The 13,105-nt window shown below is 50.4% G+C and overlaps 2 protein-coding genes and 1 non-coding gene across 3 annotated transcripts; 1 reads left to right on the forward strand and 2 right to left on the reverse strand.

The window, feature by feature from the left end:
* Positions 1–342: 342 nt before the first annotated feature.
* Positions 343–7,576, reverse strand: VTN49DRAFT_5080 (uncharacterized protein; the record flags this gene model as incomplete). The annotated part of the gene is made up of 5 exons (XM_069413098.1): positions 343–810; positions 870–6,858; positions 6,912–7,096; positions 7,153–7,296; positions 7,355–7,576. The coding sequence occupies 5 exons, from the start codon at positions 7,574–7,576 to the stop codon at positions 343–345; spliced, it is 7,008 nt and encodes a 2,335-aa protein (XP_069266999.1).
* A 678-nt stretch (positions 7,577–8,254) lies between these two features.
* Positions 8,255–8,341, reverse strand: VTN49DRAFT_t73. The gene has a single exon. It is a non-coding gene; the product is annotated as a tRNA-Tyr (tRNA).
* Positions 8,342–8,834: 493 nt separating this feature from the next.
* Positions 8,835–12,516, forward strand: VTN49DRAFT_5081 (uncharacterized protein; the record flags this gene model as incomplete). The annotated part of the gene is made up of 5 exons (XM_069413099.1): positions 8,835–9,471; positions 9,522–11,201; positions 11,270–11,913; positions 11,966–12,206; positions 12,317–12,516. The coding sequence occupies 5 exons, from the start codon at positions 8,835–8,837 to the stop codon at positions 12,514–12,516; spliced, it is 3,402 nt and encodes a 1,133-aa protein (XP_069267000.1).
* Positions 12,517–13,105: the final 589 nt, after the last annotated feature.

The raw sequence follows: 13,105 nt of genomic DNA on the forward strand, positions 1-13,105 counted from the left end.
TTTCCGATCTGCTCGAATAAGAAACATTTTCCCAATATTTCAGGGAACGTTCAAGACGAATGTTTCTCCGGCTACGGATGCTCAATCTGCATATTCGTCAATCATGTACATATCATTGCACGAATCGTAACGAATCATACAATCATAACTCCGTACATCATTGCACTCAATCATCAACTTGGAAAACAATCAAAGAAAAACACGACCCGAAACGAGAACTAAACGACCAGTGCCTCCAGTCATTCATCGAAAAATGCATAACATATCATGATCCGTACTCGTGCAGCATGTCGCTTGGACAATAAGAGAAATCGCGTAGACATGACACATCATTCAATTCTCTCATAGGAAGCCCTTAGTGTTGCTGAACTTCCGTTGAGGAACTTCGATCGGAGCACCGTTGGACGTTGTGCCCACATAGACACCGCTGCCGCGGCGACTGCTAACATCACTCAGCGCCGACATACCACCCTGTCGGCCAATCGTGCTGCCTCTTTCAACGCGCAACGCTCGCCATCCTTCAAGCTCTCTCTCCAGTCTGAGAGCCTTTTCTCGTTCTTCACGTAGCTCCCGCTCCGCACGCTTAGCTTGCAACTGGCTTTGAGAGTCCGTTGATTGGAGCTCCTCGATCGTCTGAAGCAAGCGTTCAATCTTGTCTCTGGCCTTGTTAAGGTCATCCGTGAGCTGAGCATTGATCTTGTCACGGCGTTCAATCTGGGCTTGGAGATCCTTGACTGTTCGATCGACGTTGCGAACGGCTCGTTGTTCAGCATTGTATCTGGACTCTTGTTCTTCGAGTTGTGACTCAAGCTGAATTTCATGTTAGTACGTCAAATGTTCGAATGTATAGAATTGAAGGAATAACCCACCTCTTTGACCCTCTTGGTCAGGAATTTGATGTCGTGGCTCGCAGAAGAGTAGCCCTTTGTTTCAAGGTCCACACAACGAAGCTGAACTTCCTTGAGCTGTTTCTCAAGAGCTGCCTTTTCCTTGAAGAGATTAGAGCTGGTTTCTCTCTCTGCAGTAAGCTCCTTCTGCATCTCCGTAGCGAGTGCCTCTGCTCGTCGCATCTTGCCAACAGCAGCAGCAGCGACATCTTCCTGTTGTGCGAGCTTCGACTTAAGCTCCAGCAGCTCCCGATCCATGCCCGCGATATTCCGCATCGATGGATTATCTCCTTTGGCTAGTTCTTCCAGGCGCTCTGTTGCCTCACTAAGTCTTCCCTCCAGCATCTTCTTCTCCTTCTGCAGCATGTCGCGCTCCGCAGTGATGTCGTCGACGGAAGTTCGCAAAGAGCGCACTTGAGACAGCAATGATACCACCTTACTCTGCGCCTCATTGTGGGCATTAATAGCCTCATCACGGGAATTCGTAATGTCCTGCAAGGTCATCTCCAACCGTGCCTTTTCTTTGGCCCATGTCGAGCTGTTGAGAACTTCGTTGTCCCACTTGTTGCGGAGTTCTTCCAGTTCCTCGCGCAGTCGGGCATTCTCATTCCGAGCGTGAAGAAGGTTGTCCCGTTCGATCTCAAGCTCGTTTGCAATAGTAGCAAATTCTCGCTGATATTTCTTGCGCGTTTGTTCAAGGGAGGCCTCCTTGTCTTCGATTTCGGAAGCCCGCTGGTTTCTGTAGTCCTCCAGCTCGTTCTGAAGACGTCGCTTAGCCTGAAGAGCGCCTTCGAGATCTGCCGAGAGATCCTCAACTTTCTCTTCATACGACTGAACCTGTCGTTGCAAATCCTCAACAAGGGAGTCCATCTGCTGACGTTCGGCCATAATCTTTGCACATGTTTCCTCCGCTTCCTTTGCTTGAGATTTGGCGAATTGTTCAGCGCGAGTGGCCTTGAGAACGGCGATTTCCGCTTGCTCGAGTTTGCTGAAGTACTCATCTGCTCGACTCTTGTATAGGTTCAGATTAGATGTCAAGTCAATGACCTTAGATTCTTCAGCGTCTAAACGGATCTGCAGATCCGAGAATTCCTGCAGCAGTTGGTTCCTACTGGCGGCATCCTGCTCTCTGTCCGCCTGCAACTCCTGCAGTTCAGACCTTGCGTCTCGCAATTCGACTTCCAGTGTTGCCTTGGCCTTTCTGAGTTTCTCGCATTGGGATTTGGCTTCTGCTAGTTCGGCCATCGCAGTCTTGTGGAAACCAAGGAGTGATCTTCTGGCCTGCTCCTGAGAATTGAGCAAGTCAAACAGTTCCTCGTGTGACTTCGCTTGAACGTCGCGCAAGGAGAGTTCACCGGCCTGAAGTGCTCGCTCTAGAGCGGACACCTTTTTAGCAGAATCGTCCAATTGCTCGTGAAGCCTGCTGTTCTCGCGTTCGAGAAGTTGCATACGTCGGATGGACGGACTGTCATCCAGCCACATATCGCGATTTGGCGTTGCAAGCTCCAGCTGGTTTCGCAAATGCCTGTTCTGCATTTCGCTCATTTGAAGCTTGTTCTGGAGTTCTTCAATTTCGGCAGCCATATCCATCCGTTTCTGGTAGGTAAAGGTATCAACAGTGCGATCAGAGCGTCCAGAGTCCTGTGCAGCATCACCCAGATTGAACCGTCTAACAGGTGTTGAGGGGTTCGAGAACTTCTTCGGAGATTCCGAATCTCTGCGGACGTGGTTCGGTGAGCGCGTCGCAGCAACCTGGTTCTGGTCAATCTCCTCCAGCAATGCCCGTTTCGAGGAGGCGTATCGGGCATCCAATTCTTTCATCTCATCCTCATGCCGACGGCGCATCTCGGCCAATTGACTCTCAGCGCGAGCGTATTTCTCCTCAACCACACGCAAGTCGTGATGGGCCAACTCGAGGAGCCTCGCAAGGTCAACTTTCTTTGTGAGATCGGGCTGCACTGCTTCCCAAGATTTTGGAGCCTCATCTGTTTCCACATTGAAGACTTTGAGAAGGGACATCAGCTGCTGATGGCAATCATCAATTTCCGCGTGGGCCTTGTCCAAGCTTGCTTGAAGCTTCCGAGTGTTGGCTTGAGCCTGACTGCGCAGCTGGCGTTCTGTTTCCAGATTCCTGTTTGCTTCAGCGAGTTGAATGCTGGCCGTCGATGCCGCTTTCTCTGCATTGCGACTGGTCTTTTGCTCTCTCGATAATTCATGGTTCAAGTCTTCAACGTTAAGAGCAAGTTTCTCCTTCTGCTTTTCAAGCGAAGCGATTGTGACCTGACTGTCCGCCAGTTGTCGCTGCAAATTTTTGCACTGCTCCTCCAGCTTAGACTTCTCGCTCTGGAGCTGATTCAGTCGTGCCCGTTGGCTCTCGCCTGCCCTGGAATTAGACCTGGCAACATCCAAGTTCTTCTGCTGGATCTTATTCAACAGAGCCCTGTTGTCATTCTCTGATGCCGCAAGCCGACTTCGAACAGTAGCGAGCTCTCGTTCAAGTCGCTCCTTTTGCTGATCGTGACGCTGGCGGAAGTTCTCAGAATCGGCAAGGAGCTGAGTCAGTTCTTGAACCTGAACGGACAACTGCGCTTTCTCTGCCTCGACTTCTCGAAGCTGCTTTGACTTGTCCTCCAGCTCTTTCCGAAGGCTTGCCTGTCTTTCATTGGCTTGTTTTATCAGATTCCGCTCGGCATTGGCCTCAGCATCCAGTCGAGCCTGTTCAACGCTGGCAAACCGCTCGCGTAATTTGATAAGCTCAGCCTGAAGGTTCTTCCGCGCTTGTTCAGCAGCATTTTTAGCCTCGGTAACGCGCCGAAGAGTGTCCTGCTGAATGTACATTTCTTTCTCAATGATGATCTTGGACTCATTCAGCTTATCATAGTCTGCCTTTAGCTCGGCATATCTATGTTCCGCTAGCATTTGAACATCGTCGCGGGATTGTCGCTCGCGGCTCAAGTCTGCTTGCAGCTGAAATAGCTGAGCCTTTAGTTCCTGAATCTGCTGATCTAGTAGCTTTCGAGATTGTCCAGATTCAGCATCTTCCGATATCTTCGCTTCCAGTAATCGTTTGACATCAGCAGCTTCGCGTTCCAGAGTCTCCTTCTGTGACTTCAGCGCACCGACTTCGGCTTGTGTCTCGCGAAGCCGGATTTGCATGTCTTCATATCTCTTAGTCAAGGAATCTTTCTCGCGTTCAATACGTCTCTTCTCCTCTTCATATCTCTGAACATCGGATCGAAGCACAGACAGCTCTCCTTCTTTTCGACGGAGCATATCTTCGTAGCCAGTCGAGGTGGCCGAGAGTTCTGCAATTTCCTGCCGGATGGCTTTGTTTTCCTCAACAAGATCCCTCGCTTGCTTTCGAGCGGCATCGAGCTCCTTGGTAGTTTTCGCCAGCTTCATGTCCAGTGCCTGATCGGATTGTAAGAGCTTCGCTTCCAGGTCAGCCAGCTTCCGGTCCTTGAAGTTGACCTGACTCTGAAGCGCCTTGATCTCTTGGCCGAGTTCCTGAATCCGAGACTCCCTGTCATGATGCAAGCCCTCTATTTCGGCCAACTGGGCTTCCAGAGCCGCCAATCGCTGCTGCAGTTCCTGCTTTTCCGATTCCAGCCGTGCGATAATCTGACCAGCCTGCTCGAGTTGAGCACGTCGGGCGTCAAGTTGCTCATCAGTGTTTCTTTTCGCAACGACCAGCTCCTCTAGTTGATCTTCAAGCTTTTCTTGGTCTGCAATTGCTTCCGCAAGCTTTTCACTAAGCTCAACTTCTCGGAGCTGGAGACGCTTAAAGATCTCCTCCTTGTCAAGCGCAAGAGCCCGCTCACTTTCTAGTGTCTGCTTAATGCGCTGCATTTCAATTTCCGCCCGTCGTCGCTCTTCTTCCAATTTTTGACGTTCACTGAGTTCCTGCTGCATCTTGGCTTCGAGCTTCTGAATCTTCTCGTCACGCTTCTTTACTTCTGCAGCCGTTCGAGTGGCTCCGAGCAGCGGCTTCATCCGTGTGAAGAGCCACCACCATGGGTTCCTCTGCAGGTCCATATACACATGGAAGTTCTTTTGGATGATGCGGGTGGCCTCTGCTCTATAGAGACGCTTGTTGGCAATACGTCGTTGGATGAACCCCCTTGCGACGGATTGGAACCTAGTCATAATCTCGCGAATCAAGGCGTCACGCCTCTCCTCAAGCTCAGCAAGCACGCCTGCTCGGAAAAAGACTTTTGTCCGGCCAACTCGATACCATGATTTGTCCAGTCCTAGTTTGCTAAGCATAAACTGAGCGACGTCTTGTCCGTCGAGATATCCCTTCGGCATATCCTGACAAAGGACTTCGTATCGTTGTCGAAACTCATTGAAGGGAAGCCGATTAGGAAAGCCCGTTCGAGCAATGCGAATGCCCTCAAGCACGCCATTGCAACGTAGTTGATCCAAAACCAGAGGTGCATTGAACAATTTGGGCCGCTTTTTATGGTTTGGTAAGATACAGCGAACGAAATGAGGGTCGGTGGAGTGCAATTGATTCATTAGGTTTGCCAATTGATCTTTATGTCTCTGCGCGACAGTCCGAAACAGTCCTTTCTTTATGCGACTTTTTGAGAAGCCGCCATCGTCATCTAGATCGGCGTAGTCGGAGAAGAGATTCGCGATGTGCTTGTCGGAGGATGCGGCAAGAAGTCGAGTTAGGTTGTCGTTCAGCGGATCCTTGTTCTTCTCAAGCCAGTTATCCGTTGTGTATTCCACCTCGGCGGCATAGTGTGTTAAAATGAATCCTTGCTTCAACCGGGAGGCTCGATATTTGGGGGACTTTTTATCCCAGAGCGAGTGTAGTTTTTCGGTGAAGGACTTGTCTGTAGCCTTTGGCATAACGCAATCTTCATCCAAGCAGGAAAAGATGCCGATTGGATTCGTTAATTCGATCAGGTCGATTGTAGGCTGCAAATCTTTGCCAAAGTCGATGAACTGCCATTCGATCTGTTCCCGGGCATATTCCTCCTGTTCAAGAACGAACATGTGGTGATTAAAGAACTGTTGCAATTTCTCGTTCGTGTAGTTGATGCACAACTGCTCGAAACTGTTGGTCTCGAAGATTTCAAAACCTGCTATGTCGAGGACTCCGATGAAGTGCGTATCGTCGCCGGTGACGCTGCTCCTGTCCAGCTGACCGTTGATGCGGTTCACAAGATCACCAAATGCGCGTTCGTAGATCCCTTTTGCCAAGGCATCCAGTGCAGATTTGACTTGTTCAGGTGTTTGCACCTTTTCCACCCACTCTCTGCCTGCCTTGACCCTAGGATGCAATAATCCTTGTTCAAAAGCCTCGGGGTTTACTCCCAGGAGCTGGCACGCTTTCTCGACGTTGGCAAACGCCTCGGGTGTCAATGCGGCCTGGTCTGCACGAATACTTTCCTTGGTGACAGTCACATTCCCCAGGTGGAGTACAGCCGCAAGGGTACGGAGGATGCATAGTCGGTCGCTATCGGTGAAGTTCATGATTTCGAAGGCTTCCATTAGTGAGTTCCATTCATCCACGTCAGATACGCCGGCTATGGAGTCATTTCCGTCTCTGGTATACGCGAAATCTTCGATTTGGAGGTCAGAAAGAAGCAGAGCATCCCTCAGCTCGCGATCAGCGCCTTGGAGCAGCTGATAGAAGATGTGATAATTCCGTTCCCGAGGGTTTGGCTTGACCACCCGGGACTTCTCCAGGAGGTACCAGTCGATGTACGCTCCTGTTATTTGACCTGATCGGGTAAACTCGATGCGAATGAATTTTCCGAACCGGGAAGAATTGTTGTTCCTGACGGTCTGGGCATTGCCAAATGCCTCGAGGATCGGGTTCGCCCTCAAGATCTGTTGAGAAAGGTTGGGATTCTGCTTTCCGCTTGTTCTCGAAGCTGGCGTGTCGGCAGTTGCGACAGCTGCAAGGTACTGGATAATCTTCTTCGTATTTTCCGTTTTCCCGGCACCAGATTCTCCCCTGAATTCAACATTCAGCGCCTGTGTTGCCATGGTTTAGTCAGCGAAACTTACGTGACAAGGATGCTCTGGTTTTCTCCTTCTTCCACCAGATTCCGGAATGCCTGGTCGGCCATGGCAAAAATATGGGGCCGCGTTTCCTCTCGGCTTCGACCTTTATACATCCGAATGTATTCATTGGTGTAGATTGGAAGCGGGCAGTACGGATTCACGGTCACCAAAAAGAGTCCGGAATAGGTCTATGATAATTGTTAGAAGATGGCTCACCCCCCCCAAAGCATGTAGCCTAACTGACATATATCAAATCCGCTTGGTACCGCATGTGAAGGTTATGCACGACGGAAGCCTCGTTAAGATGTGTCAACTCAGCCATGTCATCGGCCTTATCGAACTTTGCTGGGTTGACTTTGTCAACATCTTCGATCCCGACTTCCCGTTGCTGCCATCACCCAGTGTCAGCATGCGTTTTCCTTGCAGACTCATGAAAAGGTTCGTACACTGCCGTCTTCGCATTGCACAAGCAGTAATCCACCCTCACGCTCTTCGATCACTTGACCGCGCACAAACGCCTTCTCGGGATCCTTGAGCCACACATAGCGCTTCCCGGAGAAATCATTGTCACCTTCCATGCTCTGGATTTGGTCCGCACCTCGACGAAGTTCTTCAGACTTGATGAATTGAGGCGCAAACGTGCCTGTTGCTTCTGAAGTTTGCCTCATAGATCCTGATCGTGGACGACTGTTCGCACCCCAATATTCCATTGGGTTATGCGATAATGATGAGTTCCGTCCATGAGATATCTTGTCGACGCCATTGCTGGACGTTGGGAAGGCAATTGATTTTGGGCGCGGGCTTGGCGATGGCGATTTGGAGTGACGACTGAACAGATTTGGCCGCCCTAATGAGCCATTTGATTGTGAGGAATGCATGTTGATGGCTGGTTGAATCAAATCATCACTAATACTATGAGTTCATTGCACCTGAGCTTTATAGGTTCCGGCCTGCGGTAGGGTGATATTCCGCACACAAGAGAACACCAATAATAGTCGCACGAGTAACAAACAGAAGGTGGAAAAGAAAAGGCAAGAGTGGCGAGATGATGTTGAAGTCGACTTCAATGTGCAAGATAGTGCACTCGGCACTGTGGACAACACAGCTTGATGTTTGTTTACCTTTTGCTACTCTCGCCTATCGATAGCATTACATAATCTCAAGTCCAATTTATCGGCAACCACAACAAGCTAACAGGCCAATAAGCATGGATTGCTTGCACACCGCCTACTTTAGAGAGAAAAGGGAGCTCTTCTCAGCTGCGCAGGATAACGCAAATCAACGGGAGAACAGTGTGATTCGTCTGTCGCGGTCCCAAAGGATAATAAAAGAGACAAAAAAAATAATCCGCTGAGTCGGAATCGAACCGACGACATCCAGATTGCGTGGTTCACATTACAGTCTGGCGCCATAACCAACTAGACGATCAGCGGTTCTGCAGGATAACGTTTTGCACGTGAACTGCTATTTTGATCACGTGTGTATGAAGTCACGTGCATCGCATTTTTCGACCTTTTCGGCCTTTTGGGGGTCCAGGTCCATTCCCGACATCTCCAGGTCACTGTCTGCTGTTCATCCGTCCGCGCTCTCGAATCTTTATTGTCTCACTACCTTTTCTTTTCTACATTACCCGCCATTCTCGAGTTGGCGTCTCGTCTGCAAATAATTCCCTCGGCGCGTTCTAGATGCCCTGTGTTGGGATCTTATCAGCATCGCCAGCGTGTGACTTGAAGACGCGCCCTTGATTGTTCTAGATGGCTTTGCGACAAATTTCGTGTTGAAAACACAGCCATACATAACCGAGAGCAGGGCTAGACAAGTTTGGGGTGACTTTTGTGTTGCGAAAAGACCCTGACGCACTAAATATTGCGCCCACCGTCTCTGTACAGCTGAGGAGCAAACGTTCTTCAATCAACTGCCTGGAAGATGTCGCAGTATCCTTCCACACCCTCGTTTGGTGGTCCTTTCCATCAGGCGCATCAGTGGAATTTTCATCAACCGCCGGTCATAAATCCTCCCAATCTCTATAACTCATCAAATGCTATGATGCCTCCTGCTCCTGGGATGAATAACTATGCTGTGCCTCAAGGCTCACAGCTGCCGGGGCTTGGTATTCCTCCTTCACTTGCATCTAACAATCTAGAGCATCTGTCAAATCAGGTCAATGGTTCGGCCAGGCAATTTGCACAGTCGGCACAAGCACATCCTCAATCTGGTCCGTCGTTTCATGCTTTGAACGGTAAAATTGGAAGTGCGGGTCAAATGCAGCAAAGTGATAGGAAACATTCAGTCATGGAGGAAGGAGAGGTGAGGGACCTGAACGGATCTACTCCAACTCACTTCTCGGCAAACCATGGAACATCTCAGAATGCATCCTTTAGTGACAGATTCTCCAAACCCACGCAATTTGACGGATCTGTCCGGCCGCCAAATGGGGTCAATGCAAATCGACTGTCCCTTCAACAGTCAGGACAGAGTGTTTCATCTGGGCGGGGGATAGATGTAGCTCGCAGGCCGGCTACTCCAGAGGCATCACAGCCTGTCAGAGATGGTAGCGAGTCACGTACGTCCCCGTCCTTGGGTTCTGTCTGTGAGTCTACTCACTATTCGCAGCCTATGATCCTCCCTTGACAATATCTTCTATTCTTGGAAATGCACAGCAAAATGGTGCTTCCAGTGAGGAAGATGGACACGTATCGCAATCCAAGACGAGTTATTCACCCGACCATTCCGCGCCGCATACCAACGGAGATGTAGCAGCTCGGCTACGACTTAAAGCGAAGGGTGCTTTACTCAGTCTCGCGCCACATAACATTCGTTTCAATGAACTTGTCCGAGAGAACATTGATCCGACCATACTAAGGCAACTATACGAAGAAGTGGGGATTAAGACCTCGATTCCTGTCTCGACTACTTCGACTGCTATCAATCAGACCAGCAGCGTCACCACCTCCGCTGAAATTCCAAGTTCGACCGGCTTCGGAGATGTACCGAGTAAATCGCAACCCGCGGGCATTTCAACTCAGCCATCCGCCGAAGGTGTTCTCGCGACCACAAGTTCAGATGCCAATAATGTGGGAAAACAGCCGGAAAGAAAGGAGCTTATTGCTCGTATGTTAGCGGCCAAAACCAAGAAGGTCCCAGAGCCTGCAGATCAGCCTAAGACAGCCACCACGGTGAATACTCAGTCAACGACAGGAACTGCTACTAGCAAAGCGCAGGATCATGGTCCGGCGGCTACTTCTACTTCTGGTACACCGCAACCGAGACCGAAAAATCAGGCGCAAACGGAACTCGCACGGCAGAGAATGGAGCTCCTCAAGAAGCAAGGATTGATGAAGAAGCCACAGACACCGTCGTCAGCGTCGACGCCCACTCAGTCCAATGTGAGCAGTGCGCCTGAGCCACAAGCACGCCCTCCTCCAACCCAACAGCATCCCCTTCCTGAGCGTCCTCCGGTGCCCATTCCGCCCCGAACGGGCTCTTTACCTGGCCTCTCTATCACTCAGAATTTGTCACCTGGTCATCAAAAGGAGGCAGACAAGAATATCACTGGACCACAGCCGACGTCTCGCAAACGACCTGGGGCGTTAGATTTTGACGATTACGGCGCGAAGCAAAGGAAACCAGTGGCCGCCGAAGAGCGACTAGTTATTGATATCAGTTCCGATGACGAGTCGTTGTACGGCGACGCCCAAACGTCCGCAGCGCCCGCTCGGCAAATAGGAGGAAGCGCTCCGCCCACGGCGTCGCCATTTCCAAACCGTCAGAGACAAGCTACATCGACCACACCTCAAACACCGGTTCTCGATACTCGCGCTCTAGATTTGGAAATTCAAGAGATGCATAGGCGGATTGCGGAAGCCGAGAAACGGAAGGCTCAGGCTCGATGCACAGCTTCAACCTCCACGGATCGTACTGCGGATAGTGCCGTCTCACGTCCCGTGAATGAACAAACGACGGAAAAAGACGTTCGACGAGAAATCCCCACGGCCCTGCCGCAGTCTTCAACAGAACTTGCGGGTTTAAGCCCTGCTCAGGAGAAGATTTTAAGGAAGCGGAAACTCGAAGCAGATCTCCCTGCCTTGGACGCTGAACTGGCAGCTACTGAGGCGCGGCTCGCCGAGGCTAGACGAGAACAAGAGAAACTTGCGGCTGAGCTCGCAAAGGCCAGGGAAGCAAGGAAGCTAATGGTCCAAGAGCTTGAGAATCTGGGTAACGAAACGGATGCACCTACGGAGGAAGGGCCGATAACTCGGAAGGAAGACAGGGAAGATCAAACGTCCACAGAAGGTAAGGGTTTTAACTAATAATATTCTGCTCTATCTAGAGTCATATCGAAGCTCATTTATATCATGTAGGTCCCGTTTCCTCCGCCTCAATTGCCCAACAAACTTCGCCATCTGAAAAGACTGTTCCAAAGGATGCGGCACCAACTGTCGAATCGGCCAAGATCGTTGATGATGCCAGTGTGGGATCTGAGAGGCCCGATTCCGCTCCAAAAGACGACAAAAAGCAACACACTCCTAGTAGTCCAGGTGTTCGTGCTGATGAATCGGGCGATCTCGTTGCTACTGCGTCGACTTCGTCGATGATACGTCCAGATCGTCCATCAGTTGAGGAGCGGGAAGACAGTGCGATGTCCGTCGACGAGACAACGTCTGATGATGAGGAGGAGGAGGATGGTGAAATTTCTGATGATTCCGTATCAGAGTCGGAGTCCAAGCCGTCTGCTATGGATGACGCAGATAGCGTCCATGTTGACTCGCCTGACCAAGAATCCCAAGACGAGTCAGAAGCGTCTGACCCCTACGAGCCGCCTGAACCGGCACTACCTTCGTTTGGCACTAAGCCTCGGGATCACGAGACCGAAACTCACGAAGATGGCGTGGAGAAAGCAGCTGATTACAGGCCTTCGTCTCCTTCTACTAGTTCTGGTGAGGAGCTAATTCGAACCGTTCAGGGACCTATTTCCCGTGCAACGTCCAAGTTCTCTATACTTGATGCAAGTTCATTGGGATAGGACGGCTACGGGGCAATGCTGACTCGAGATACAGAATAACCGGCCGAGGGATACCTCATTAGACGAGTTCACTCCCTATGTCAGCCCTCTGAGATACTTCCGATCCTATCGGTTTCACCCCAAGTTCCTGGAAGACTGCGCCTCCGGCTTTGAATCTCTGACCTACAGTCATGAGATCGATCCAATGAAGGCGCTTTGCCCTTACGAAGCGGCTGGCGGAGTCTGTAACGACGGGACCTGCGAGTTTCAACATTGGCGCGACATGGCTATCAGCGGTGCGTTGACGATTTTGAGACATTGAGAACCTTTAGCCCTTGCGTTGCCTTCTCTCGTCAAGGTACTTGCTGGACGTACACACTGACATGCCTCTTTTGTGAGTTGACAGGTGACAAAATCCTGGTTCAGCTGGGATCCCAACGCGAAGGACAGACTCCAGAAGAAAAAGAACGATATACCGAAGGTCTCAAGGAGGTCATCAACGAAAGTCAGCGTAATGGGGTCAACGAATTCGGGGCCGTCGCCAGAGCCATTGTCGACTATCGTAGACGCTTTCTTGCCGATCCTTCCCGCGTTCTCGCCCTGTAACAGCCTTCAGTGTGGCCTACCGTTTCTTGACTAAAGAGAGCTGCGCCTTTATCGCGCAGCGACTACTCACGACACCTTAGGGAGGCACTCGAATATTCCTCCCCTGCATACAGCTGTTTTCATTCGGATCAAAATATTCCGGCGTCGCAGCTCAGTGCCACTTTTTCCTTGTTTGATTGACGTAGCAGCATTCAAGGCGTTTGGGTGGTGGTCATCTTCAAATGACGTTTCCAGCTTGACAGGTCGATATCTCCGACTTGCTTTGATTGACAGTGTTTGGTGTGGCACTGTCCTTGGGAATTGATCGTACCTTTTTGACAGCGTAATCATCATGATGGAACATCAACAACTTTGCCATGTAACATTGGCAAGGCGTTGATCTGGATACTGGCACTGCCTTCAAGGCTCAGGTTCCAGAGACTTTGCTTTACTGATCGTGGACTGATGAATATGTGTACATTGATTGTTCGTGAGAGTCGCAAATACATTGATTTGACAAAAATTCTAAAATTAACCGTCGGGCTGTAAACAAGCTTTCTCTAAGCCACGGAACCCTGGTTTTGATTATCGATGTTTCCTAAAAGGTACA

This window comes from Thermomyces lanuginosus (genome assembly GCF_041956635.1).
Source record: "Thermomyces lanuginosus strain ATCC 200065 unplaced genomic scaffold VTN49scaffold_32, whole genome shotgun sequence".
Taxonomy (NCBI): domain Eukaryota; kingdom Fungi; phylum Ascomycota; class Eurotiomycetes; order Eurotiales; family Trichocomaceae; genus Thermomyces; species Thermomyces lanuginosus.